General features: G+C 48.8%; 1 protein-coding gene across 1 annotated transcript in view; it reads right to left on the bottom strand.

The window, feature by feature from the left end:
• Positions 1 to 27582, bottom strand: part of ETV5 (ETS variant transcription factor 5) — a 60481-nt gene that overhangs the window by 9839 nt on the left and 23060 nt on the right. Inside the window, 4 exon segments of the mRNA XM_074264239.1 lie at positions 5186 to 5245; positions 7771 to 8015; positions 21497 to 21823; positions 22478 to 22607. Coding sequence (XP_074120340.1) covers positions 5186 to 5245; positions 7771 to 8015; positions 21497 to 21823; positions 22478 to 22607 — 762 coding nt within the window.

Here is a 27582-nt window from a genome sequence, read left to right as displayed (position 1 = left end):
TCATTGGAGAGAAACTCGAGAAGGACTTTGCTAAAGATTACATCCCACCCATCGCTCAGGATTTACCCACTTTGTAATCTTTCAAAAAAGGAAACCAGTCCTGTCACGTCTTGGCTTTCAATGAGCCCATCCTGCAGTTTGGGGACCTTCCCTTCCTCTTCTGCGCGTTCACTAGAATTTCTCCATGAACCGAGGTTAACCCCACTGTAAGACTCTCATCTTCCTCTCCTTTTTCTGAACCCCGGGAGCTCTGCCAGCACTTTGCTTGCTTTTCACAACTTTTTATCTCTCAGTGACAACATTTGATGTTCCATCCACTGTGAAGGATGGAGTTCATCTGGGTCAGGTGACCCAGATCTCTCCATGACAGCTAGGGAAGTCGCCATCTGTGTTGCTGGGGAAATTTCCTCACCGTGGAGCTCCCTACGCCAACAAAACCAGAGCTTAGGCCTGGATCACTCTCCCTCCCCATTTGCTTTTGTCTTGCCCCTTCCAGGCCTTCTTGGGCAAGAAAATAGAGCGAGCCCAGAAGCGAGCAGCTCAGCCTTTTCTCTATTGTTGGGGACAGGACCCCTCGCCCTTCTCCGGACCTTTCCTCTCCTCCCCTGAGCCCCTTCTGGGAGCACCACCATGCGCTTACTTCTGAATTTATTCTGTTAGCCACCTCTGCTTCCATCTGCTGCAGGCTCAGGGCCTAGAGCTCAGAGTGCAGTAGCAATGAACACTCCCTGAGAGGAAACTCCACCCACCAATGCAGGTCAGCATCTTCTCTGCATGGTCTGAGAGGGCCTGGAGTCCCCAAAGGCTCTCTGACCTTCCTCCGGGACACATATCCAGGGTGGGAGGCAGGGGACTCGAGCCAAGTGCTCAGGCCGCCGGGATCTTTCCTTCTTTTGGGCCCATTGGCGGATGAGTTCTCTGGGCATTCACGTCAGTCTCGAGACAATTTTCCTGTTTATTCCTCAGTGGAATCGTTTCCTTTGGATCCTCCCTTGTGATCTGCCTTTTCCTCTGAACCTGAACCTGTGCTCTCTAAGCCTGGGAGGGATGTCAAAGCTCCCCTTCCCGACTCTTATCACAGACTCTGATGACGCCTTGGCCCTTTCCCCACCAAGCTCCCTTTCTTCACTTCATTTCCTCTAGTTTGAGATTAAACCTTCCAAAGAGCTTCCCGAGAGGCCACAGCGCTGGGAAACTAGAACCCGTTCCCCACGTTCGGGCCATTATTAGCTTCCATCTAGACAACTCTAACAGTTTCTTAACTGTTCCTCCCACGTCCAAGCTCCAATGCTGTACTCCCCGGTCCCATTCCTCTTCCCCACCATGGCTCCATTTTCCCAATTTCAGCAACATCCAACGAGTCCCCTAAATAAGGCTTCACTTCTTAGCCCAGCATCCAAGGCCCTCCACAGCCTGGGCCCAAACTACCCTATTTGTGTTGGAGGACAAGAGCACTCATCAGTGCTTTTATATCTCAAACCATCTCAACCCTTCCGATCCTCGTCCCTCCCCGCTTCTCCATCAGAGTTCTACTGTCCCTTTTAAGGTCTGAATCCAAAGCTGCTTCCTTCCCGACCCCTTCCCTAATGGGAGGGATGCTCTTCCCTGAGTTCCGGGAGTGCTTCCTCTGGGCCTTTCACACAGCCCTTCTTACACTGACTCAGTGCAGGTCCTTGGGTACTTTCTCCCTCTCCATTAGCTTGTGAGCTTTCTGAAGACAGAGACAGGGCAACCTCTTAATACCCTTAAGGTCTGGCACACGGTGGGCAGTGCCCTCTCATCGGATTAATGTTGAGTGAACAAAAGAGACCATACCATTGCTTAGCCTTTTGGAGTAGAGAGGAATTGTGTCAGAGACATGGGCGGCTAGGTGCTGCTGCAGGGGACAGAGGGCTGGGCCTGGAGTCAGGGAGACATCTTCTGGAGTTCAAAACTGGCCTCAGACACTTAGCAACTGTCTGCCTCGATTTCCTCATTTTTAAAATGAGCTGGAGAAGAAAATGGCAAACCAGTCCAGTACTTTGCCAAAAAAAAACCCAAATGGGGTCGTGAAGACTCAGACACAACTGAACAACAACAAATCACAGGCATGTAGTGGAACGAAGACCGGACTTGGGTAAGGAAGGGCCTGAACTGCACGAGCAGGGGAAGTCACCAACCACTATGAACTTCAGTTTCCTTATCTATGAAATGGAATTTTGGGGATGGCTGTGAGGATTCAATGATCTCTCTTCTTCCCAGGTTATTTTTACTTTCAGAATCCAGATTTTTTTGGTGCAACAAGAGAACTGTACGGATCTGTACACGTATATTATATTTAAGATATATTTTAACATGTTTAACATGTATGAGACTGCCTGCCATCTAGGGGAGGGGGTGGAAGGAGGGAAGGGAAAAGTCGGAACAGAAGGGAGTGCAAGGGACAATGTTGAAAAATTATGTCAATAAAAAGCTATAATAATAATTAAAAAAAAGATCTCTCTCTCACACAGATAGACAGACACACACCCAGAATGCCTCAAAGGTCATTAAGCTACCGAAGCTTAAGACCGCACTAAGACTTTGGGGACACTCTGTATATATATATATATATATATATATATATATATATATATATATATATATATATATATATATATATATATATATATATATATATATATATATTAAGTGCTTGGAAACTCTTAACGTGTTACCTAAATGTCAGTTAGTTGGTCTTATTTTTGTAGTCTAAAGCCACAGGTAGAATGCCAAATTACATATTCTCTCAAAATCTGTTCCTATCCACTAATTTTATGTTTCAGCTCTGAAAACACATTCTCGGATCTAAGTTGGAGAGTCCGATGCCATATTTCAAAGTGTACGGGCCCGCTTAAATTAGCAGGTTATTTTTAGGGTCTTCCTTTCTTTCTCAAAGACTAAAATATGCACAGTATAGAAAGGAAAAGGAGGGAGTCTAAATTAAACGCTAGGTATGGCTTCCTGAACTCCTCCGATGCGGGCCTGCCTCTGCCCGTCCAGGTGGTTTGGTGCTTCCTTCTGAAACATCTGGCGGTTGCCAGAGTTTGGGTGAAAAGGCAGTTAGATCTGCATCTGCACTTGCCCCGGTTGTGGACAGGAAGAAGGTGCTTGTTTTAGGGAGGAGGCGGGGAAGCGAAAGACTGATGGGAAACATTAAAGGGCTCGGAGGGGCCGCCAGGTGGGAAGGGTATCTCTGAGCTTGATCGCAGATGCAATCGCGGACACGTATCTCTCGCTGCCTCTATGGGTGCCGTCCAAGGATGGAAAATTGAAGCTGCTTGATTAAACTGGCCTCTAAGAACACACCTGACTTCTGAAGTCTGCTGGGAATGGAAGTGAGAGGAGCCAGAAAGAAAGCAGCCAGACGGAGCGACCCAACGACTCTCCTAAAGCACTGTCTTTAAGTACGGGCTCCTCCCCCAGGCTGTGAAAGCCTTCCAAGACCTTCCCATGGCTCCTTTTCTGCCCATGGCTGTATTCTGCCGACACCAGCTGATGGAGCTTGGAAGCGAGGCAGGGCCAGTGGGCAGTTCTTCCTGTCCAGTGACTGGACACTCTCTCAGAATATCACATGGTCCCCAATGTGACCATGTGTGGGGCTGTTCTGAACTAGTGGCTCCCATAATCTCAGTCCCTTCTTGGGACTGTCTAGGACAGGGGTTCTCAAACTGCGGCCCACTGAGGACGTTTATGCGCCCGCCGGGTTATGGCAAATGGGCCGAAGGGCGGAGACAGAGCGTGAGCTTTCCTTGTTACTATAGTCCGGCCTCCCACAGTCTGAGGGACAGGGAACTGGCCCCTATTTAAAAAGTCTGAGGCCCGCTGCTCTAGGATCTCTTTCACTCAAATTTTTTCCAATCCTCAGGAAAGAGGTTCATGTGAGGTGATGCAAAGACTGTAATCCAACTTGAAGGACACTCCCAAAACAGAGCTGGTTTTCTGTTCAGAAAGGGGAGCCTGAGACGCCCTGTCAAGAAGCCGAGCTGGATGCTGATATAGCGGCTGTCCTCCTTGGGAGACCAATGTCTCAGCCTAGAGGAAGTGACCCTTAACCCTCAGACAATAGCAATGATACCTGAGTTAGAAAGTCTTCACTAGCACTGGCTAGGCTACGCTCAAGGCCCTTCTACCTTAAGATCAAGTCCTAAGTCAGACACTTTACGTTTGGGTCACAGTAATTTGTGACCCACAAAGAGAGAAGTGCAAAGGCCACGGGCCCCATTAGCGGAGGGAAAGCTCGCACTGATGAAACTGGACTCTTCGAGGATTAAGGCACGTGACCAACTGACAGTAGATAAGCAGTAAAACCTTCATATGGGGATGACACGACATGTTTTATCTCATGTTCTACATGGAGGCTCCTCTCCCCTTACTGAGACAAATTATAAATGGTTTGCTCGTCACCACGTGGCCTCCTTCGGGGTGACAGCTACTTAACAAGGCTATGATAAATGCAATTAATTTTGCTTCTCCTTAGCCTTGCCTGCTCTCAGATAAAGCGAAGTCAGGATCATAACTCAAAACTTTATCCCCGGGCTTTCCTTTGTCTGCATAAAACTATTTACAGCCACGTAATCCCAACTCTTTTCAGTTATCCTAAAAAAGGTGACGTCATCTTCATGCTCTCCTAATGTCTTACGTCCTGCTCTGATGCTTAATGATGGCTTCGGAAGCCATATCACAGTGGAACACAAATCCAGAGGTCCAATCTCTGTCTCTGGATACAACAACGATTCAATTTAGATCAACAAATGTATTAGGAACCTGCTAAGTGACCCAAATACAAAAGCCAGCCCCCCCCCCCCTTCTAAAGCCCAGTGGTATGTCTGGAGAAGTTTGTCAGACAAGAGTTGGCTCCCATGTGAAGTGCTCTGAAGCTCCAGCGACCCAGGAAGGCCATCGACTAGTGGGCCGTGTGCGAGAACCGGCCTCTCAGGACATGAGCGTGTGCCCTCCGGAGAACAGAGAGAGGTCTCTGCTCATGTGAGAGGAGATGAACAAACTGGCATTGCTATGACCCCCTCGTGGACCGCGCCCAAAGAACGTTTCAGAAACCTACTCATGCTTCCTGCGGTCATTAAGTACACGCAGTTTAGCCTGTGGTGGGAAGCGCTGCTCCCGACATGTGGGGGCCACACAGACCAAAGGGTACGTGCTTACTCACCATCGTGGCTGCCGGAGAAATAGCCTCCTCTCATATAGGACGACTGGCAGTTAGGCACTTCTGAAAGTAAAGCACAAAGCGGGGTCAGTGCCCGGGGGACAGCTGAAGCCTACGGACACCACGGGCCGGCCTGTGAGCACCTGCCACCACAAGGATGGGAAGCTGGCAAGCAGGGATCCAAGGAGTGACGTGGGAAACGGGAGCAAGAGGGGCCGGGAAAAGCTAAAAACATCCGTTTGGACTTGGACTTCACTGTTTCTCCCCATTTGATGGAGAAACATCCCATTAATACCTTTTATTGTTAAGTAAAAGGAGTAAGATAGTAAGAAAAAGGAGCAAGCTCTGCAATCCCAAGTGCGCTCACTCCCATAGGCTGCCAGGCTTGGGTGGGAGGGACAGCAGCTTGAGAAGTTCCCCCATCTGCTCCATTTGGCTAACCATGTTCACATCCAGAGGTCAGAGTATTTTTAGACCTAAAGAGATTAGGGGATTTAAAGCAGGCCTAAAGCTGCAGGACTGGGGGATTTGTAGGGTTTGGCCAGGAGAGTCCACCCATCTTCTAAGAGCATTAAAGTGAACCAAGAGCAGCTCGAGGACCACCTTTTTGGACAGCTCCCGACCACACCGTCCATCGTCCATCAGTAACACAGGTATATGAACCTCCCCACTGTCTAGAGCAGGGGTCCTCAAACTTTTTAAATGGGGCCCGTTCACTGTCCCTCAGACTGTGGGAGGCCGAACTAGAGTAAAAACAAAAGCTCACACTCTGTCTCCGCCCCTCGGCCCGTTTGCCATAACCCGGCGGGCCCATAAACGTCCTCAGCGGGCCGCATCTGGCCCGTGGGCCGCAGTTTGAGAAGCCCTGCTCTAGACCACCGCAATCTGACTCAGATTTGAGGAACTTGGCTCCGTAACCTGCCTGGCTTACTTTAAACTGTCTGAAAATCCACCTGAGAAACAAGAGTAGCTGGAAATCGCCCCTTCCCAGGCCTCAGGAGGAGCTTCTCTGAATAAGATATCGTGGTCCCGTGAGCTACAGGAGGCAGCAGAAAGGGCTGGATGAGAATGTCCTGGAAATCTGAGAGTGACACGTGGTCCCTGCTGGGTTCTTCTGGCCTGAAGCAAGCAGCACTCAAGGAGATGCATTGAGCTTTCCTCCTCTCTGTTCAGCCACCTGATACATGCTAACCCTGCTCTCCGGGAGGATGGCAGAAAGTTCTAGTTTTCCCTACGTAATAAATGGGGCTCTTATGGACCAGGCCCCTCAAGGAGAAGCCACCCCACTTTGCTTTGGGCAGCCTGGGCCAGGGGTGGGGCAGAGACCAGCCTCTGAGATATTCCCATCCTCCGCTCCCCGTGACAGGGTCTGGATACAAAGCAGAATGGACCCCCCCATCCTCCACCCGGTCAACTGAGGTAGGAGGAGAAAGGTCACGGATAAAATGCCGACTCCAATTCCCTTCGTCCCTACAGGTCTCTCTGACTGCCACGGGCCAAAGCAGGTCACTTGGCCTCACTTTCAAACTTGGGCTGGTGCTAAAATGCTCCTTAAGCTGAAGGTTTAATGGCACTTCCTGTAACTCGACACCAATTTTTCAGTTGCTTTCCCGGGCCATATTGGGACCAAATCATTCTGAGCCCCGATGGCTGGAGTTTTCTTCCAGGTAGGAAGCATCACGATAGACTGAACGGGGGCACTGAATACCAGCCAACCAAGTAGAGCGGGCAGCTGCGAGCTCCAGATTCCTCTCATTAGAAAAAGGAGATGACACAGAGCATCTCTCTCCTGTAAAGCTCTCTTGAGCCCCTCGAGAGTCTGGCGGATTCCTGGAGACTGGGAGCAAGGCTGCAAACGCTAATGGCACACATCCTTGGCTGCTCCTAGGTCTAATCAACTTTGGAGGCCGGAAATAAAAATTAGATTCTCTATGAGCTTTTATTTGGGAACACAGTCTGTCACCATGGCATCCAGCGGGAAGGTCCCCGCGGGCCCTGGCGGAGGCCGCACTGGGATGATCCCGAGCTGCTTCTCGCCATTTCCTTGCCTGTCATCGCATCGGGGATATGAGGGTGGGGCGGGGTGGAACAACCCGGATCTGAAGCAGGCCCTGCAATCTCAGCATCTGCCTGCGAACCTGGCGGGGGCAGGGTCAAGAACCCCGAGACACCTGACTTAGACTTGCTGTTGGAACTGGGATGGAGGGTCTCCATTTTCTGAGATCCTCGGCAATGCCTGATTAGAATATTTCTCTTTTTTTTATGAGAGATGCTGTTTCTTTCCTTCTGCCCCCTACCCCCCACTAAGGAGGCCGAAGGAGGGACTCTTGCTCTCCTGGGAATATGGATTAGCCCATCTCTAAAGCTCTCTACCAGTGTTAGGTACCGACAAAAGCCCCCTAGATCGTCTCCTCCTTTATGTCAGGGCTCCTTCCCCAGGAGATCATGACCCCCTCGAGGCGATCAGATCTCGTCTTTGTCTCTTCCATAAGCCCTGTGAGATCTTTGGTCCTCTTCGAGAAGGAAGGACCCCCCCCCCCCCCAACGGTTCAGCATCTGGCCCCCGGGATGAGAGGATGCACACAAACCTGAATCGATGCAGTAATCCCTGGGCTCTTGCTTGATGCCCATTGGCGACTGGTAGCCATGCGTTGGCACTCCAGGGATGCCCGGAACGCCGTGCTCGTAGAGAGGGTCAGGATACTCTTGTTTGAATCCCTGAGGTGGTGGGGGAGCTGCAGGGACGATAGGCTCTGACATCTGTCGGTGGTAGCCCGGACGATTGTCACCAGGAGGAAAGGGATGGCAGGGTTCAGACATCTGTCTCTGAAACCTGGAGGAAGAAGGAAGAGTCATTCGGCTCAGTCAGAGCCACCACCAAAGTACCCGGTGGCCCACGGCATAGGAGAGAGCGGACTTTAACCCCTCGGACTGCTGAGCTTCGGCACAGGAATACTTAAGTAGGGGGTTCGCATCTCTTCTTCACCAACATGCGTGATGTCAAATTTTCAATCACTTAGGCCTTGAGACGGAAGGATAAACGATTTCTTGACAGCCCTGTAGTAACCTCCCCGCTTTCCAGGAAAGGTTTTTTTCCCATCTGGCACCCCGCTCTACAACGGGCCCCCCAAATCCGATGTGTCTTCGCGTCTGCGCACCGCACTAACATAAACTGAGCCTCACGGCCTTCCAGAAATACTAAGTAGACAAAACCCGGAGTTTCCTAAAACCAGAGAATATGAATGAGCTGCTGACCTACTGTGCGCAAAACACTGTTGTACCCTCTGTGCTTAGGAAAATGGGCGTGAACACGCGCACAGGGACTAGAGAGGAGCTGGGATGCACAAGATTTGGAGAAGATAAAGCAACTAATTTTGGAAAAGGTTTAAGAAATGACAGTCTCCCGAGAAGCTGGCACAAGTTTAAGAAGGAAAGCCATTAAGTAAATTGAACCAAATCCATCAGAGTTAGTGGCAGTTGTAGCAGGCCTCGAGCGAGGCAGACCCCTCTGACTTCAGACACTGGTAGTGCGTCCTGGGGCTAATCTCCTTGCTTAGTTTCCCTAATGGTTAAACTGGGATAACAGGGCCTACTTCCCAGAGCGGCAACTGAGATAACATGTGGGGGAAAAGGCTTATCAGTGGGAGAAGACGATATATAAGTGAATATCCCCCTCCCCCCTTCCCTGGGACTCCAATATGGTCAACATTTTCCCCCAGTGCCTTTAACTGAACTTTTTTTTTTTTTTGAGGCAATGGAGTCAAGTGACTTGCTCAGGGTCACACAGATAGCTCTCCCCCTGCACTACCCTAGCTGCCCCAGTCCCACTGTCTTTGGGGTCTAGGCGGCATGATTGACAAACTGGCAACTGGTAACACCTGGAGGAGAGACCTTGGCAGGCCTGATAAAAGAATGGACTGAAGAGAAGACCCTTACATTTAAAAGGGCAAATTGGAAAGTCTGCCCTTGCGTTCAGATGGGAAGACGGCCCTTGTAGACCTGGGGTCAGCAAGCAAGTTGAGGACCAACATTTCCCCCCATCTTTTGTACAAGAAAACATTTAAGCACACACAAAACCCATCACAAAGCCACTGGTCTGGGGAGTAACCTGGACCGGCCAATTTTGTCACCCAAAAAAGACGTGTAGTTTGGGGCTGACGGACGCCGTGAGGGAGGGGTACGAATATAAAGGCAAGATGGCCCTTGCTCCCGTAGGTCTCCGCTCTCTGGGGGAGACAGGCCAGAAGGAGGGGTCAGCTGCGAGCCAGATGGCGGGTCCCTGGACCCTGAGGGCGGCAGGCATGCAGATGGGAATGCCGTCAGCGGCACCTCCTCCGACAAAGCTGTGGCAGGTTCTAAGAGTGGCCCGCGTGATGGCGGCAAGGCCTCCCTTCCAGGGCAGATCAGGCGTTCGGGACCCAAGGCCTAGTTTTAGAACTATCTCGAGAGCTGCGTTTCAGTGACCCTGGTTTCCTGGGTAATCCTACGGAGTTCATTCATTTGAAAAAGTGGCGGAGAGGGGGTGGGGCACGTGACCCAGAAAAGGTGATGAGTCTGCTCCAAAGCAGAGAGGGGAGGGGAGTGAAAGCCTTCCCAGGGAAGGAGCGGGGAGCAGAAAACCCCCCTTTGTTGAAAGGGAAAAAAGGCTCCACCTGCTGGGTTCCAGGCCTCGAAGCAACGGATGGAAAACTTCAGAGGCTCAGACTTTGGAACAACAGAGGGAAGGTTCCAGAAAGAGGAAACTAATAAGAGCTAATAAGACTAGTTACTATGCTGTGAGGTAAGTTATTCCCATTTTATAGACAAGGAAACTGAGGCGACAGGAGTAAAGTTGCCGGGTTCAGGGTCCCACAGCTAATGAGTGTCTGAGGCCAGACTAGAGCTCATGAAGGAGCCTTCCGGACTCTACGCGTCGTGGCCATAGAACCTGCAGGAGCCCCAGAGGCCCCTGGTCCAACCCCTCATTTTGACAGGTGGGGACACTGCGGTCCAGGGAAGCCCAGTACGGCGCCCGACGTCATTCAGCCTCCGAGGTACTTTTGAGACTGGGCCCGCCTGTGTTCCCCCGGAGCTGTCCCAAACCAGAACGGGCCGTCCGTGCGGACGGAACCAGCGGGTCACACACCTGTCAGTGGGGGTCCGGGCAGGGGCACGTGGGCTCACGCCCAAGGGCTGAAAGGGACCACAGGCCTTTCTGCAGGTTGGCCATGTCCGTCGCTGTTTCCATTTATGGCAGCGTCTCGATGCACCCGCAGGGCACATTCATCTGAAACCCGAGTCTCAAATGTCTGACACCGACAGCGTGCCCTGGCACAGTGGGCCTCGAAGGGCATTTTCAATCCCTCCCTAGGCCCTTCGCCTCTTTGGAGGGCAAGGACGTGCCTTTCCCCTCCCTCCCACCCTGCTACCCTCTCCCTGTCCTTCCCCTCCTTCCTCCCAACACCTTGAAAGGCGGTTTCCATCAATCAATTGCTCCTCTGGCACGGAGATGGCCCCGGGCCCCTGTGGCTGTAACCAGAGTCTCTGCAGCTGGCAGGCCCGGATTACTCGACTTCCGCTCCGCGTCCATCTCCCCTTCCAGGATGAAACCCTAGAGCCAGGCTGGTGCGGCCCCTTCAGGGGAAGGCATCTGCGGATGGCCAGCAGCCAGAAACCCCTGAGCACGACTTGAAGGTGGCTCGGAGATCAGCTGCCTCTTAACCACGGCACCAATGCGAGCTCGGGCCACTGAGGAGCGACATCTTTGGGGAGGGATGGAGAGACGGGGAAGGGCTGGCTGCCAAGTGCAAGGGAGAGCAGGGAACACCACCATATTCGGGAGCGAGCTTGACGCTGCCTTTCCTCGTGCTCACCCCCGAGCCTGGCAGACCGCCCTCTGACCTTCGTCTGAGCTCTCCCCCTCCCCACAATCCTGGGAAGGGCCTCCACCGTGTCCTGTACACAACACGGTGAAGCCTCTTGTTAACGAGGCAGGGACTCCTTTCAGCCTCACGCCTCTGTCCTGAACAAAGACCCTTCCTCCAGCCCCCTGACCCCAGCCGAGCCCCCACGAGGCCATCTCGGACTACCCAGCAAGCCCAAATACAGCAAGTGGCAGCCGAAGGCTCCTCGGGTGCCCGTTTATTTAAGGAACCGGTTATTTGTTTGTCATATTTCTATGGTGCCTCTCCTCCCAAGAGCTCACCCACGCTACCAACATTTGGTTTACATTATGAAAGCCGCCAGATGCTTTTTCTGCATTTCCTTTACTCTTATTGCTGCCAATACACACAGTCAACACAATGCTTATGGCAAAAGTGAGAGAAGCGTGCAGCAGATGAAACTGTCCCGGGGACCCCAAGGGCCCTGGGGGCCGCAGGAAGCAAAAAAGGGCCGGAGGCCACTTCCAAGGTGGAGTCCACCAAGAAACACCACCACTTCGTGCTCTCGTTAGGGTCATAAAGGAAGGGGCTTAAAAATGGGGGGGGTGCTGCTAAACTTCAAAGCTTGGCAAAAAATAAGGAAATGGAAGGAAAATAATGTGTCTAACTAATATATCCACTGCAAGGAAGGATTAAAATTATAGGCACAGCAATGGCAAACTGCATGCTCCAGAAAAGAGAAGATGTTCTAGTGGATGACAGATGCCAACGGAGACCTCCTAATATTGTTTATTCTTCTCCTGTCCTATGACTTAAAGATAAATTATGGTAAAAACAAAACAAAAAACCACAAAAAACCGCCCAGAAGACAAAAACCTCAGGCCTGAACTCCAAAAAGTCTCTTATGTACAGCCTGCCAATCCCACCTAGATTCAATTTTGCCTTCCCATAAAATATTAAAAGGTTCTGCAAAGAAAACATCCTCCTAAGGCTTAAGAAATGTTTAATCGATTTCTGTAGCTCAAACAAGGGAGCAGCAAGGTGATCAAGGGTATAGATATGTTGACACGCTATTTGAAGGCTTGGACATACAATGCGCCTATTGATAAAGGTTGAATAGCAGCAGGAAAGAGCAGGGTTTGTTTAAGTTTAAAAAAAACCCCACAAAAAACAAAATCTTGCTCTCTAGAGAAAATGGAAATATCAAGTCTGTAACAGCAATAAAGCAAATTCAAGCTTCTAAAAGGGAAGCCTATTCATCATTTCCAGGCACAAATGCAAAATATTAGCAATTTCTGTAGAGTAAATCAAAGGTTTTGTTTTGTTTTTTAAACTTTGAAAATTTAAATCAGATTTGAAAAAATGCTTTGCAAAAAGTATGAAAATCTAGAATGAATTTCTTAATACGTTGCATTTGAGAAACAATGCTGAGATACATTTAATAATATTCATGCATTTTTGTTGGAGAGGTCACAAAAGGTTCTGAAGGGTCTGATTTTATGGAGTTCCCTTTGATTTCTCTAAAGGTTACTTTACACATATACATATTTGCTGATTTCTTATCCATTATTTTCTTATCTTCCAATAACCTAAATGAAATTGGGTAATACTGTTACCCAAGACCATATTTAAAGAGCAGACACATCAAAGGGGCTTCTAAAGAAAGGAGAAGACTTAGAATCACACCAGGTGATAATTTGTTGAAGGAGGAACTGGGATTCTTCTCCCAGAGAAGAGAAGGCTTGGGGGAGGGGGGATATGGATCCTATTATGAAGGTCGTTACCATGGAAAAGGATCAGATCTGCTGTATCAGCAACAATTATCATCAAAACAACCTGATATTGGCTAAGGAACAGAGTGATCAATCAGTGAAATAGCTTAGATTTACAAGAAACAGTAAGAAATTAACAAAATAGCCTAGTGTTTAATACACATAAACACCCCTAGCCTTTGGGATAAGAACATACCATCTGTCAAAAACTGCTAGGAAAACTGGAAAGCAACTGGAAGACACAAACTAGGTACAGCATTTCACACTCTATACCAAGATAAGGTCAAAATGGCTACATGATTTAGACACCAAGAATGATACCATAAGCACATTAGAAGAGCAAGGAAAGACTGTCAGATCTTTGAAGGGAAGAAGTCTTGACCAAAGAAGAAATAGGGAGAATTACAAAATATAAAATAGATGATTTTGATTACATTAAATTAAAAAGCTTTAGCACAAACAAAATCAATGCAACCAAGATTGGATGAAAAGTAGAAAGCTGGGAAGCAATCTTTATAGCAAGTATCTCTGATAGAGACATCATTTCTCAAATATATAGAGAACTGAATCAAATTTATAAGAATACAAGGATCCCAATTGCTAAATGGTCAAAGAATATGAAGAGACAGGTTTCAGAAGAAATCAGTTACCTATAGCCATATGAAAAAGTTTTCTAAATCTCTTTTGATTAGAGAAATTCAAATTAAAACAACTTAAGTATCATCTTATACCTATGAGATCGGCAAATCTGACAAAAATGGAAAATGATAAATGTTGGAGAAAATGTGGGAAAACTGAGACACTAATGCACTGTTGGTGGAGTTGTGAATTGATTGGATCAGTCTGGAAAGCAATTTGGAACTACTCCGAAAGGGCAATCAAATTGTGTATACCCTTTGATCTGGCAATATCCCTACTAGGTCTGAATCCCAAAGAGATTATTAGAAAAAGAAAAAAGGACCATTATGTATAAAAAATGTTTTTAGCAGCCCTTTTTTGTGGACGCAAAATATTGGAAACTGAGGAAAGCCCATCAATTGGGGAACAGCTGTGGTATATGAATGTAATGGAATAAATACTATTGAGCTATAAGAAAGGGAAAGACACTAACTGATGCAAAGTGAAATGAACAGAACCAGGAAAATGTACACATTATCAGCAACCTTGTATAATAATCAACAATGAGTGGCTCGGCTCTTCTCAGCAACACAATGATCCAAGACAAGTACAAAAGACTCATCCAGAACTGATGGACTCTGAAGGTTTTTCACTTACTTTATTCTTTTTTGTGATTTTTTTCTTTCAATTTGTTTCTTCTTTCACAACTGTGACTAATATAGAAATATGTCCTACGTGATAGCACATGTATAATCTTTATCAAGTTGCCTACTATTTTAGAAAGGGGAAAAAATTAGAACTCAAAATCTTGTAAAATTGAATCCTAAAAATTGTCTTGACATATAATTGGGGGGATGCTATTTTTTAAAAAGCTTCAATAATCCAGGTGAAAGCTGCGTAAGAAGCATTTATTAAACACTCATTTAAAAAGCTAAAAAGAACCAGACTTGCTTTATCAGGTTTCCAAGGTGGGAAACACTCCCCACCCCCAACAAACCAGAGAATGGGGAGGAAATTTCTGACAGGCAGGATTCAGCCCATCCTCTAAGGGAAACCATTAACAAGAACCAACTGGAAATGATATGTACCACCTCCCCATAGTAGAGATACTGAGAGTAGGAAGTCAGTGATGGCGTGTTCATGAGAGCAGCGCAGCCCAGCAGCTGCCATGCTGGGCTTGTAAAGCCCAAGACCAAGATTTTTGCCAAGCCCCTTAACCCCTTTCTCTTCATGTGTAAAAGAGAAAAGGCTCATCCCTCCCTTCCTGCCCCACAGGGTTGTTGTAGAGCCCAGAAGAGACACTGAAGCAAAGGGAGTGAGACCCTGGGTTTTAGGGGAGCAGCTAACCTTTAATTAACCTTTTTATTAATTGTTCTCTAGCAGTCTACAAATTTTAAAGCTTATTTTTCCAAGAGAACCTCTAAATCTTTTTCTAAAGGAATAAAAAAAAATTTTAGGCAACCTTGTTAAATGGAAAATTTCATGTAATGCTAAAATGAAAATTCAAAATGAATTTATTTTAGAAATTTTTAAAAAGTTTCATAATTTCATAACGAGCCATTGGGGCCAAATACACAGAAAGCAACTATACAATTTGAGAGAGAAACCCATGCTTACACATCCTTGAAAATTAAGGACAAAGAACATGAAACTCTATTCAATGGATACAAAAACAAACAGACAAAAAAAGATTTCCCTTTTAATTCTACAGTCTACATTATGCAAAGTCAAGAAAGGGGCACAGGACAGAAAGTAAGAAATATGGAAGGAAAAAGACTAATAAAGAAAGAAAAATAGAAGATGTTCATATAAGAAAAAGTAACATCTTAGGAGATTTTATATCAACAAAACCTATCCATCATGTACCTCTTAAAAATGCTATTATTAACAAACCAAAGTTTTGTTCCAGGCTTACTACAAGAGTAGTAATGAATGCTCCATTTTGGGTTGGTTATTTATCCCACAAAAGGGTTGAAGTTAAATTCTAATGCATCAGTTCCAAACTGGCACCGGACAAAGGTGCTTTATATATCTTGGAAGCTGAATTCTGCCCTTATGAAAATGGGCAGTTCAATAGGCACTGTGCACACCCACTGAAGAAGGACACTGAAGGCTCCAGTTGATGGAATAAGGAATGGGTGCTGGGCAAGAAAAAGGAGAAGAATCTTATTTTGACCTGAAGAGAAATTCTACCACAAAATTCTACTTTATATTATTAATATTTTTATTTTAAAAACATTCATTATCACCTTCAAGATGACAGATCACAGTTCTGATGAACTACAGAGTATAATGGGGGGAGGGAGCAAATACACAGAAAGCAACTCTATTAAATGGAGAGAAACCATCAGAGAATTTGAGATCATAGCTCTTATAGCAGATGGGTCACAGTGCCCGGACCAGAGGAGGCACTTAAATATTTATTGGCTGAATGAGTGGTTCTAAAACTTTAAAATCAAGAAGCATTTCTCTAGTAGCTACTTCAAGAGAGACCCTCAAAGCCTTTTTTTTTTTATGAGTCAGAAAACAAATTAAGGCAATCTTGTTAAAAAGAAAATTTAACTTGATGGTAAAATGGACATTTCAAGTGAAGTTAGACCGAAATCCCAGGTATCAGGAATCACCCTAAGAATGAAACAATCACTACTTGGAACTTACATTCTTTTATCAAGGATGTGTATAAATACATGCAAAATAAAGAGGCAAATGAATACAAAGTCGCGTAGGAAAAGAGAGCAGTAATAATGGAGGGGGTTAGGACAGGCTTCTTGTAAAAAGTGCCATGACCTGTGTCCCAAGAGAAGAGAGGAAGATTCAGTGAGACTGGGCTGAGGAAGAGATGCATTCCAGGCATGGAGAAGAGCCAGTGCCAGGCTTGGCAACAGAAGATGGATGTTGCGTCTGAAGAAGAGTTATGGTCCATTTGGCGGAATCTTAAGAGTACAAAAGAGGACAAGAATGGAAAGATAGTTTAGGGCAAGGTTTAAAAGCTAAACCGAGCGAAAGGGAGGAGTGGCGCAGAGAAGATTAAGCCTCCACTCTGCTGGAGAAAATGGCAGGGGATGGAATCAAGACTACATGTAGAAAGATTGGTGTGGGCAAAGAGAAAGGGCTCCTCTTTCTCAGGCTGGGACAAAGGACGAGAGAGTGGGAGATGATGTCAAAGGATTCTGGGAAGAGGGAGCTCAGGGCAAATGGACACAACTCTTTTAGTAATGTAAGAGGCAAGATTTTCAATGGGGAAGAACGGGAGGAGGGAAAAGTGTGGGTGGTGGGCTTGAGAAGTTTGGAAAAGCTTTTGTGGGGAGCTGTTGTTCGAACTTCTGGTAGCCAAGAGGACCATGACATCAGGGAGGGGATGCCATACCATGCAAGTGAATTAGATTTAAATGAAATAATGGCAGAAACTAGGCATGGACCCACATTTAACACCACATACTAAGATAAGATCAAAATGGGTCCAAGATTTAAGCATAAAGAACGAGATCATAAATAAATTAGAGGAACATAGGATAGTTTACCTCTCAGACTTGTGGAGGAGGAAGAAATTTGTATCCAAAAGAAAAGACTCTCAGGGTTTCTAATCAAAGCACTTAGGGAATCAATTAAAGAAGAATGAAAACACTGCTTTGCCACAGCGAGGGCCCAGGCGAAGTAGTAGTAAATGAATTTAGATTGTAAGGTACAGTCAGTTGACTTCCTCCAACTCTATTCAATAATGAGTAGAATAGAGGAGGGAGGAGGGAGTAATTTGTCAAGAATGACCAGCAATAGGACAAGGAGGGACTCGAGCAGAGGGCAGAGCCAACTTGAATTTGCTAAAAACAGGGTGAAGATACGAGAGAGAGCAAAGTCAAAGCAGGAGCAATCAATGGCTAGGAAAGAGACATGAAAATAAGCAACGCTATCCATCAGAAGCTCGTGTTCAGGTAACCTTTGATCCTGACTTCTATCTTCCAAGAGCCTGTTTGAGGTTCCTATCACAATCAATCAGCCCCACTGTCTCTTTGCCTGTGTGATCAAGCTCTTTCTTCTAAGACTTTAAAGAATGAAAAATAATTCCGGGACGTAGAATAAAGTTGACAAAGTAAGCAATCTAAAATAAATGCAAGAAGAAAGAAATAGGCAAAAAGTTTTAAACACAATACAGCCCAATTTGGTGAGACAATCCACATAAGTGGACTTTTCCCATCTACTGGAGACTTAGGCCTCCTGGCTATTCTTGTTGTTGCTGCACATTAGGTGGGAGAAGATTTTAATCATTTGGAATGGAAATCTTCTTTTAAAAATGCATTTAACTCTACTTTGCTTTCATGAACAGGGTAATGTGCACCATGACTCCACCTTTTCTCAGTGATACAGGTGTTTCATGAGGATATTCCTCCAAGGGAGTACTGTTGCTCTGAATTAGACAGCCCTACGATTGCGTTCCTGTCGAATGGCCCACCCACAGATCTCGTGTCAATAAACAGTATGAAGACCAGCACCGTTATGAGTTAGGTTAGGTTGAGCAGAAGGAAGACAGCAGGCTGGAGGCCTTTGGGAAACTGCCAAGTTTTTTGAACCTGCCGATTCCCCGAAGTATCTTTGCAATGGCCGTGGTCTCTCAGTGCTGTCTCACGCATCAAACACGGAGCCTACTGTCTCTGGAGAGTCGCCATAAGACAATGAGAGACATGGAGAGGCGAACCCAGAGAGGACGAGAGTGTCTGGTGACTGCAGCACGGACCTCATGAGGAAGAATGTCCATGCCATGGGGTCCCCGAGCCAATGGGGTCTCCTCTAAGGAGTTTTACAGTCCCATCCTCTGATGGCCGACTATCATCTAAGGACTTGCCTGACTTCTACGGACTGGGAAACTCCCTACCTAAGGGGGTCAGGGCAGGGGCGATCTTCTGTCCCAGGCACCATCCCAGCCCTACAAGCACCAGAACAACTGTTTGCTGAATTGTTTACAAAGACAAGAGTTGGGTTTTCTCTCCTTCTGGCCCATAAAGGGACTTATTCTCTCTAGATCCCAAAAGTCTGGAGATGGAGGAAGGTTTACTTTGGACTAAGGTTTCACTGATCTGAAGTCTAACGGGAGAAGAAAAAAAATCAGTCCCAAGGGGAGGTTGGGAAGCGCAAGGTTGTGAAGCAGGAGTAAGACCCAGACAAATGCAGAGCGGGAGGCGGGGGATGGACGGGAAGCAGCAAGGAGAGTACAGTTAGAGGCCCAATGAATATATATTTAGCCAAAGATCCGGCTCCCGCATGCGGGAACACTGCAGGGGATTAACAAATTGCTTGGGACTCTGTTCCCTGCACAGTTAAGGCAATAAGGACCAGACTGTGAAGGGCCAGAGACTACAACGAAAGAACCCAATCTCGATTCCACAGCTGGAGGGACCAAATGGGAGGTTCTGAAAAGGTAAGAAAGGATGGACAAAATGGTGTTTTAGGAAAATGAGCCACTGCAGACCAACGAGCCACTGAGCCAAAAACAAGGCTGAGAACCGAGCCCGCCCTGGGAGATGGGGGAGGAAGGAGGACAGCCAGAGGACACGGGGTAGTAACCAGAGGAGGTAAGAGGAGAACCGCAGCAGGGTAACGTTCCGGATGCCAAGAGAGAAGAGAATTTCCCATTGGACGCAGAGTTAGCAATGTCACACTAAAGAATGTGGACCAAAGGGCCCCGATCTGGCGACCAGCAGCATCTGGGTGGCCTTGTGCAATGGAAGGCTGAGGGCTGGGAGCCAGCCTGCAAGGGGTGGAGAAGGAGGGGTGAAAATGCAGGGGTCCTCTGGAGATCATCTCATCTCAGCTTCACAGGCCCAGGGGGGTGAAGGAGGTGGGACGTGGCAGAGTCCAGTGTTGGAACCTACCACCTCCTCTCCTAAGCCTGGGAAGGAGGATCCTTCAGTAGCCTGGTTCAGGCAGGGCCTGCTTGTGTTTCACAAAGCATTCTTCAGCTCCCAGAGTCCACTGGGGAAAATGGGGCCAATTAGCACATCCACAACAGGCAAACCGATGAAAGGGGAAAAAACCAAACCGGACTGGGCCAGGAGGCCCCTTTGTGACCGAGACCTTGGGGACCTCACTGTCCAGCCTCCATCTGGGCCAGCAAAAGTGGCATTTCCTCACCAAGTTCATCATTTCCAAACAAAAACTCCAAAATGAAAAAGATAATCCAAATGCTCAGTACTACTACTTGGAGAGGACCACACTGCTGGGTATGAATACCCTGAATTTTCTCAGCTTTTCCTACGTGGGGGATAATAGGTTGGAGTGGGTCCAGCTTGAAGATCCGATGCCAACCCAGAGGGGCAGCGAGGGGCTGACCCAGCGCCAGGAACAGCTGTCTGCAGCTTCCTTTGGCCCTCGCTGGGAAGGGGCTGGGAAACTGCAATCTTGGCTAAACTTGAGAAAGTTTAAAATAGATGATCTCTGGACCCTCAGGCCTCCCCTCACTTGGACGTCCTGTTTCTTTTCATTTCACACTCTCGAATCCACTCGTCCTATTGCACGGGGACAAAATTTTCCTGCTGACCCGGGCACATCCCTGTTGAGCCACCTCCCGGTGTTTCTTACTAAGTCTATGTGTGTCCTTTTCCTTTAGGAATATCAGCGCTATAACGCATTTAATAGGTATGGGAATGCCTGCCCTCTAGGGGAGGGGGTGGAGGGAAGGAGGGGAAAATTTGGCACAGAAGGGAGTGTGAGGGATAATGTTGTACAAAATTACCCATGAATATGTACTGTCAAAAAAATTATAATTAAAAAATTAATTATAAAAAATTAAGTATCCAAAAAAAAAAAAAAAAAAAAAAAGGAATATCAGTGCTATCCTTTAAAGCTAGAGAACTGAAACGCTGCATACACAAATAAAGGCGCGTTATTTTACGGGAGCTTACTCAAGCTAATGGCCTTTGAGGAAGGCACCGGCCATCGCGGCAGCTGCCTTCTCTTTATTTTGCAGGAACAGGGTCTTGGACTTTTAGAGGGACTAATATTAATATGTGAATAAGGGAAGGAAAGAGGACTTCTTCCTAGTGTTAGAGAAGTAAGCAAGAGAGTCCTCGCTCTCCAGCGGGTTTCCATTCTCACATGGGAGGACAACATGAAGGCGAGCTTGAGCACACATACCGGGAGGGGGCCTATGCACAAGCTCTCGCTCTGACTTTTGGCCACGCTCCTTATGGAGCGAACCCAAGATGCTTTAAATGTAGGAGGACTTTGCAGAATGCTGAACCCCTTGCCAGTGGTTATCCAAATAAGAGCGAGGGCCTCCCCGCTGCTCTGGGGTTGTCCGGGCCCCGAGTACCTGGCCCGGGCGCTCAGTACGTACCCGGCGAGTGACTAAGAGCAGCCCCCTCCCAGCCAAGGGAAGAGCGGCCTTGGTTAGTGGCTGCCCCCCCCCCCCCCACTTCCCAACCAGACTGGTGAGCTGAGCTGCGGTGTAGCTGTTTGTGCCTTTACGGGAAAAGAGAAAGAAACGGTGGCCGCAGAGCAGCCTTCTGGTTACGGCAGAACGAAAAGGAGGGAAGGAAGGCCCGAGAGCTCCATTAAAGCCAAAGGGGGCAGCCCCCTCCCAGGGCACCATGGATCCAGGCTGGCCAGGCGCCTGTTGTGGGACCCAAGAAGCTCCCCAAGTGAGGCCTCTGGGACCACCCTGTGGTCCGACAGATGGCACGGGAAGTCTGAGGGACGTGCCCGTGGTCACACGGCTTGTGAACGTCCGAGGCAAGACAAGGACCAGGCCTGCCCGCCTCCAAGCGCCCGGCGCTCTGGTCACCGCCCCGTGCCCCTCTGACAAGGTGCTTGGCCAAGGGGAGTCACAAAGCTGTTTCCGGGCCTGTCTCCCGGAGGTCTGCCCTCCCCTGGGACCAAAAGGCAGGAAGAGATGCCCGGCAAGAGCTCGGCCCGCTGTGAGTGGTGAGGGAGAGCGCCAAGGGGAAAGGGGAGGAGGGAGGGTGAGGGGCGCCCAGCTCCGTGCCCACCTCCCATCCCCAGCCGGCTCCAGGGGGGCCGAACCGCCTGTCCCGGGGGCGGGGCACCCGCGGCGGGGGCCGAGCGCGGCCTACCTTGCTTCCGACGGATACTGGTTTTCAGGCATCATCTTTGGCATCGGCATGGGTGGATGTGGTGGCCGAGGGATGGCAAAGGTTTGCTGCTGTTGTCTGGGCTCATGGAGAGAGTGGGGAGCGGGGACAGGAGTGGGGGCGGGGACAGCAGCGGGGGCGGGGGCCGGTGCCGGGCCTACGCCTTGCACGGGGCCTGCCGCGGGAGCATGGGCCGAAGCCTGCACTGAAGCGGGAGGGGGCAGTAAGGAGTTCTGGTGGGTCGGGGACAAGGGGGTGGTGGGAGGGGTTAATGGCTTGAACCCAGAGGGGGGCTTCCTATCGTAGGCACTGAAACAGAAGAAAAAGAAGAGGACCCGGTGAGGCAGGTGGGCCACGGACCGGCCCCTCGCCGCCTGCCCGCGTCTCATCATTGTCAGGACGCGAGAGCATTAGCTGGGTGAGACTGCCGGCAGCCCCAGGGAACGCCTGTACCTCGGGAAAGTGGCTGCGTCACAGAGTTAACGCTCGCAGTGATTTTCTCAAAGATAATTTTAGCTCCTGCTTCTGGTTTTTCTTTTAAATACTCATCAGAGCTTGTTTTCGGAGGATGGGGACCCAGAGAGACACCCCGGCTTCTCCGGGATCTGCCACACGCGGCCTGGTGCATTATGTTATAATTACCTGAATTAAGCAGGCTCCCTCCCCAGGAGCCGCTTTCTGCTGGAACATTACTAGAAATAGCCCCGTCTCCCCCGGCCCCCTCCGCCAGGCGGAGAATGGTTCCAAGTAAGCCCATCCCCAGAGGCCGGGCCCCTCCCCCTTCCAGGCCACATCTGGGTGTTTAAAGTTCACATTAACATAGGACGGAGAACTCTGGGGGCCGGGGAGGGACAAGACCCCAGTATGGGGGGGGAGCCGGTCTGTGGCTTTTAAGGCGGCCCAGGCTCCCGGAGCGGCGGCAGTCGTGGGACCCTCGGAGGAGGGGGAGCCCGGCCGACCTACCAGTAGTTGTAGAGGCACTTCTCTCCATAGGTAGCACCGAGGCCTTGCTCCCGGCTGCAGGAGGACAGCTCCGCAGAAGGGCTGTGAAGCTCTCGCTTGATCTTGGCGGGAGGCGGGGCGTGAAACACCACTGAGGGCAGAAGGAAAGCAGAAGTTAGCGGGGGCCCGGTGGGCAAGCCCTCGGGACCGGGACGCAGCCGAGCCCCTCACGGGAACTTCCCGACTAACCGAGCAGGAGAAGTCTAAACGGCCCATCAGCCGCCTCCCAGGAGCCAGGTCCGCCCGCCGCAGGTCCCTGTCGAGAGGCTGACTGAGGGCTCGGCTCCAATCCCGCTGCCACAGCGGCCTCTCCCAGCTCCTGCCCGCGGCCCTCCCCCCAAGTGCCTCCGGGGTGACCGGACAGGTGGGCCAACAGCCCCTGCTGCGCCCGGGGCCGCGCGTCCCTTAGCACACACGGCAAGCCCTGCATAGATGCTGAAACCTTCTGAGCGACCTTGTTCCCCCGTCTTAGACGAGGTGGGGGGGGGTTACGGGAGCCGCACGGCTTTAAAAGAGCAGAAAAGAGCTCTGAAAACCTCGCCTCCCGCTCCCTTCTAATTTCCAATGTTATCCTTCCTGAGGAGAGCTTCTGCACCGTCGGAAGAACTTAGAAGTTAAAGACAACCAGCATTTGGATAGACACAAGGGTTCAGAAACCAGGAGAAAAAATGGGGTTTTCTCCCTACTTGGGTCGCCTACAATCGGAAAGATTCCCCTTACGTGCCGAGATCTGGTCCCCAGACAAGATTCCATGGAGGATCCCGGGAGAGCGAGACTCCGGCAGCCAAGACTGGCCCCAGGCTGCTGGAAGCCTTACAAGGCCAGGCCACTGCTCCTCGAGGAAGTCCTGGGCCCAGGACTAGGGTCTGTCCAAGGGACGCTACTGAGGAATAATTCAAGCCCGTGGCAGCCAAGGGCACCTCCTGCGGCCGCTGGCTCCACTGCGCCGCGGAGGCTCTCTGAGAGGAAGGGGGTCTCCTTACGTTACCTCGGCTACGCCATACGGCGGGGGGGGGGAAGGGAGCAGGGGTGAGCACAGCAAAGGGGATCCACAAAGACGGAGGTACGGCGAGAACGAGTTCCAGACCTGGGTGACACAAGGCAGAAGAAGGAATGGAGCGGGGAGGAAAGCAGGACGGTTCAACCCCAGGGAACAGGACAGGAAGCGGCGACGCGGTAGCAGAGAAGGTTAGGCCGGGACCAAGCTGAGGAACTTCAAAGCTGACCGAGCCGCCCCGAACTAGGAGCGACGAGTTCTCTGAGTAGGAAGGACCAACGAGGCAGAACCCACTAGCTACTAAAGCAGGCCTTTCTACTTTGAGACAGCTCCAATTTTAAGGCAGCTTCTCCTTATTTCAACCCTACGCTTGCCTCTAGGACTCCCACACACTGTTCCTAATTCCGCCTTCTGGAGCCAAGAAGAACAAGTCCCTTTGCCTTGAGCCAGCCCTTCAAGCAGTTGAGGTAGCCTCCCTACTTCTTGTCTAGGCTCACCACTCTCAGTTCCTCCGACTACTACCCAGCATGCCCTCGGTCACCCTGACACCCTCCCCTGACACTCCTCGGCGTATCGACGTCCCAGCCATCCAAAATTGGCCTCGACACTCCGGGTGCGGCCTGAGTCAGGCCGATGCCCAGCCCCTCTCCATCCCGTCCTCATTCTTGGACCTTCTGCACCTCCTAATGCCCTCTAGGACTGCGAGTGCTCTCGGGGCTGCCAATTAAACCGAGCCATTCCATCTTTATTTGGCGTGGCTTCTCTGCAAGGAGAATGACCTCTATGGAGGAATGGAAATGTGAGGAGGAAAATGAGTCCTGGGGCTCTGATAGCGACAGCAAGTAAGATGAATAAGATTCCGCCCTTGACGGAATCTGGGGCTCAAACAGACCGTTTCTTCCAGCACTGAACCAGCACACAGCACGGCTGGGCCACTGTTAGCCATGTGTGAAAAACCATAGGGAAGGGGAGAGAGACCATGAGACCACAGAAGAGTAAGTGTGGCCCCCTTTTCTAAAAAGATAAGAGGGCAGCATCTGCACAAGCCAGGGAGCTTCACGTGGGTTTCTGGGAAAACCCTGGTTTCGTTCTCAGAAAGATTTAACTCTGAAGGGGATACCCAAGAGGTGGCCGGCCTGGCTTCAATAAGAACAGGTGCTGCCAGGCTCACCCTATTTTTGACAGGGTTGTTACACTTGTAAATGAGGGAAATCCAGTCCTTACAGTTGACCTAGATTTCAAAAAATGACTTGATCGAGTATCCCCTATTATTAAGACAGATGGATATGGACTAGTCAATACAATTGGATAGAGGAAAGTGGTCATCTAAGGGACCGAATGACAGCACGCGGCGCAGCTTCTCCCCCATTCTCCGCTCTGGTTGGGCTTATCAGGAACACGCTGCTCAATTCACAGTTTGGGGGGCAATGATAAGCTGAAAAACAGCCACAAGAAGGCAACAAGGATGGGGATGCTCCGAGTTAACTGAGAGCCAGGCGATGGAACTGGGAAAGAGAAGACCCCGAAAGGATTTCTTAGCTGCCTTTAAATACCTGGAAGACCATGTAAGAAAGTTTGTTCTGTCTACTTCCCTCATCCAAACCAAGACAATGGCTGGAAGCAGCAAAAACAGAGACAGGTGAAAATTTCCCATGGATCAGTGCTGTCCAGAGGGTAAAGGTTTCTCCTCCTCAAGGTCTGCAAGTTGCAACTTGACCACCATTTCTTAGGGGAATTCCCGTATGTGGGAATTACTCGGTGTCCCTGGGGACCCTTCCAACTCTCAAATTCTGCCACTCCATCGTGGAATTCTAGAGCCAATAAAGCTGGCTAGAACAGAACGGGAAGGTACAACTGGAGAGCACTGCGTCTAGGAACCTGGGTCGCATCTACAACGCTTAAGCTGCTTGCTGCCTGAAGACCCATCTTTGAAACTCCAAGAATGCTCTTAATAATTTTCTCTGGCTGGGGATCATAAATGAGCAACTACCAAAAGATTTTTTAAAAATCAATTTAACTCTTAGTGAACCTGCTGAACACAGATGTTTGAGTGCATTTCCACCATAAGGAAAAATCTTAACATCTACAAGAGTGAACTTTTGTGGGAGAAGAGCCTGAAGGCTCCTTTGGGCCTTGTTTTAGACCAGGGGTTCTCAGACTATGGCCCATGGGCCAGATGAGGACGTTTATGCGGCCCGCCGGGTTAGGGCAAATGGGCCGAGGGGCGGAGACAGAGTGTGAGCTTTTGTTTTTACTATAGTCCGGCCTCCCACAGTCTGAGGGACAGGGAACTGGCCTCTATTTAAAAAGTTTGAGGACCACTGGTTTAGACACTCATCTGTATGACTATTAAGAGATGAACTGCTATAGGATGCTGCTCCCTTTCCATAGCTGTACTGGAGACATCATGGGAATATACATATGCAATTCTTAAAAAACTTGAAATGCAAGCAAAGTTGACATTTAGATCAGTTGTCGCTGACGTCCCCTCTCTCGCCACCTCTTCGGGGGCTTTTCCATTCTTTTAGAGTGGAAAGATCCTGCTTTGATACATGTATCAAGTGCTTCTAAAATGATGTTCACATGTCTTTTTTCTTTATATTTTTATGAGATCACAAAAGAAATCTCAGAGGCTTTTTTTTTTTTTTTTTTTTTACAGATGAGCAAACTGAAGCCAGAAAGGTGATGTCCAAGGCCACGCAGACAAAAAAGTATCAGAGACATGAACAGGGGTTCCTCCAGATTGAGAGCTACACAAATTCTTTAGATTCCCCAACTCTTCCTTAAATTCTCTTTCTTATCTGTTATTTCCACCCCACCTGAATCCTACAAAAGTTTATTAGGTACTAGCTGAGAGGCGACACTGCTGGGCAAGGAGCTACAAGTACAACAACCTAACCTGTCCTGCCCTCAAGGATCTTATATTCTATTACAGGGTTGCAACATGTGCCCAAGCAAGGAAATACAAAATCATCTAAGTGGAGAGAAAACATTTCTTTCAAGGAAGGTTTTTGCACTGGACCTAAGCCCTGAAGGATGCTAAGGAGCCCAAGAGAGGAGAGATGCATTCTGGGAATCGGGAGGGCCCATGCAAAGGCACACAGCACATCAATTACTTAAATGCTAAGAGCTTAGCTATAAAGAGGCGTTGGTCTCCCATCAATGATAGATTGTCATGTTGTCACTTTTCAGTTATATTGATCATGTTCGACTCTTTGTGACCCTATTTATGTTTTTTGGTTTTTTTTTGGTAGAGAAATTGGCATGGTTTGCCATTTCCTTTTCCAATTCATTTGACAGATGAGGAAACTGAGGCAAACTGGGTGAAGTGACTTGCCCAGAGTCACACAGTAAGTGTCCTGAGGCCATATTTGAACTCAAGTCCTCCTGATTCCAATGCTGGTACATCTGTTCTCTTTCCCATCTATCTGTTGTCTTCCATCTCTTTTTACCTATAAGTTCTTCTGTCTCAGTTGTTATCATGACAAACTTCCTGGAGACTCATTTCCCCCGTGCTGCTTTTCAATGTTTAATAAGGTAATATTTCTTGTAATTTTCCAACATCCTTCTCTGTAGGTTTTTAACCAGTGAGCTTGGATTATAAACCAATTTTCTGGCAATACTCTGGTTACTCACCAAAATTTCCTTCCCCCGACTCACTGCTTACTTCCAAAAGAGTTTCAGGGATTTATTTAATTCGCCACCTCGGTGATTAGCAGAACTAGCCAGGGGAAAATTCTAGTACACAATCTGTCTCCCAGCTAGACTTTAGAGATGTTATGTAAAACTCCCAAATCAGGAGAATTCTGTGGCAAAGTCCTGAGAGCCTCGCTCGGCTTTTAAATGGTAACATCTGTTTGGCATTCCCAGATCCAGTTGATTATAGGATCACCGATTTAGAGCTGGAATGGACCTCAGTCTAACCCCCTCATTTTGACGATGAGAATTCCAAAGCTTCGATATTAAGTGTTTTTCATGAACCTAAAATATCGACATTATAATCTCTACCAACGTTATTCCAGGTGATCGCTCCGCCATTGTACAAAGCAATAACGTTAACTTGGCCCCC

This window comes from Sminthopsis crassicaudata, chromosome 4 (assembly GCF_048593235.1).
Source record: "Sminthopsis crassicaudata isolate SCR6 chromosome 4, ASM4859323v1, whole genome shotgun sequence".
Taxonomy (NCBI): domain Eukaryota; kingdom Metazoa; phylum Chordata; class Mammalia; order Dasyuromorphia; family Dasyuridae; genus Sminthopsis; species Sminthopsis crassicaudata.
The sequence above is the reverse complement of the archived record's forward strand: the minus strand, read 5'-3'. Positions and strand labels throughout refer to the sequence as shown.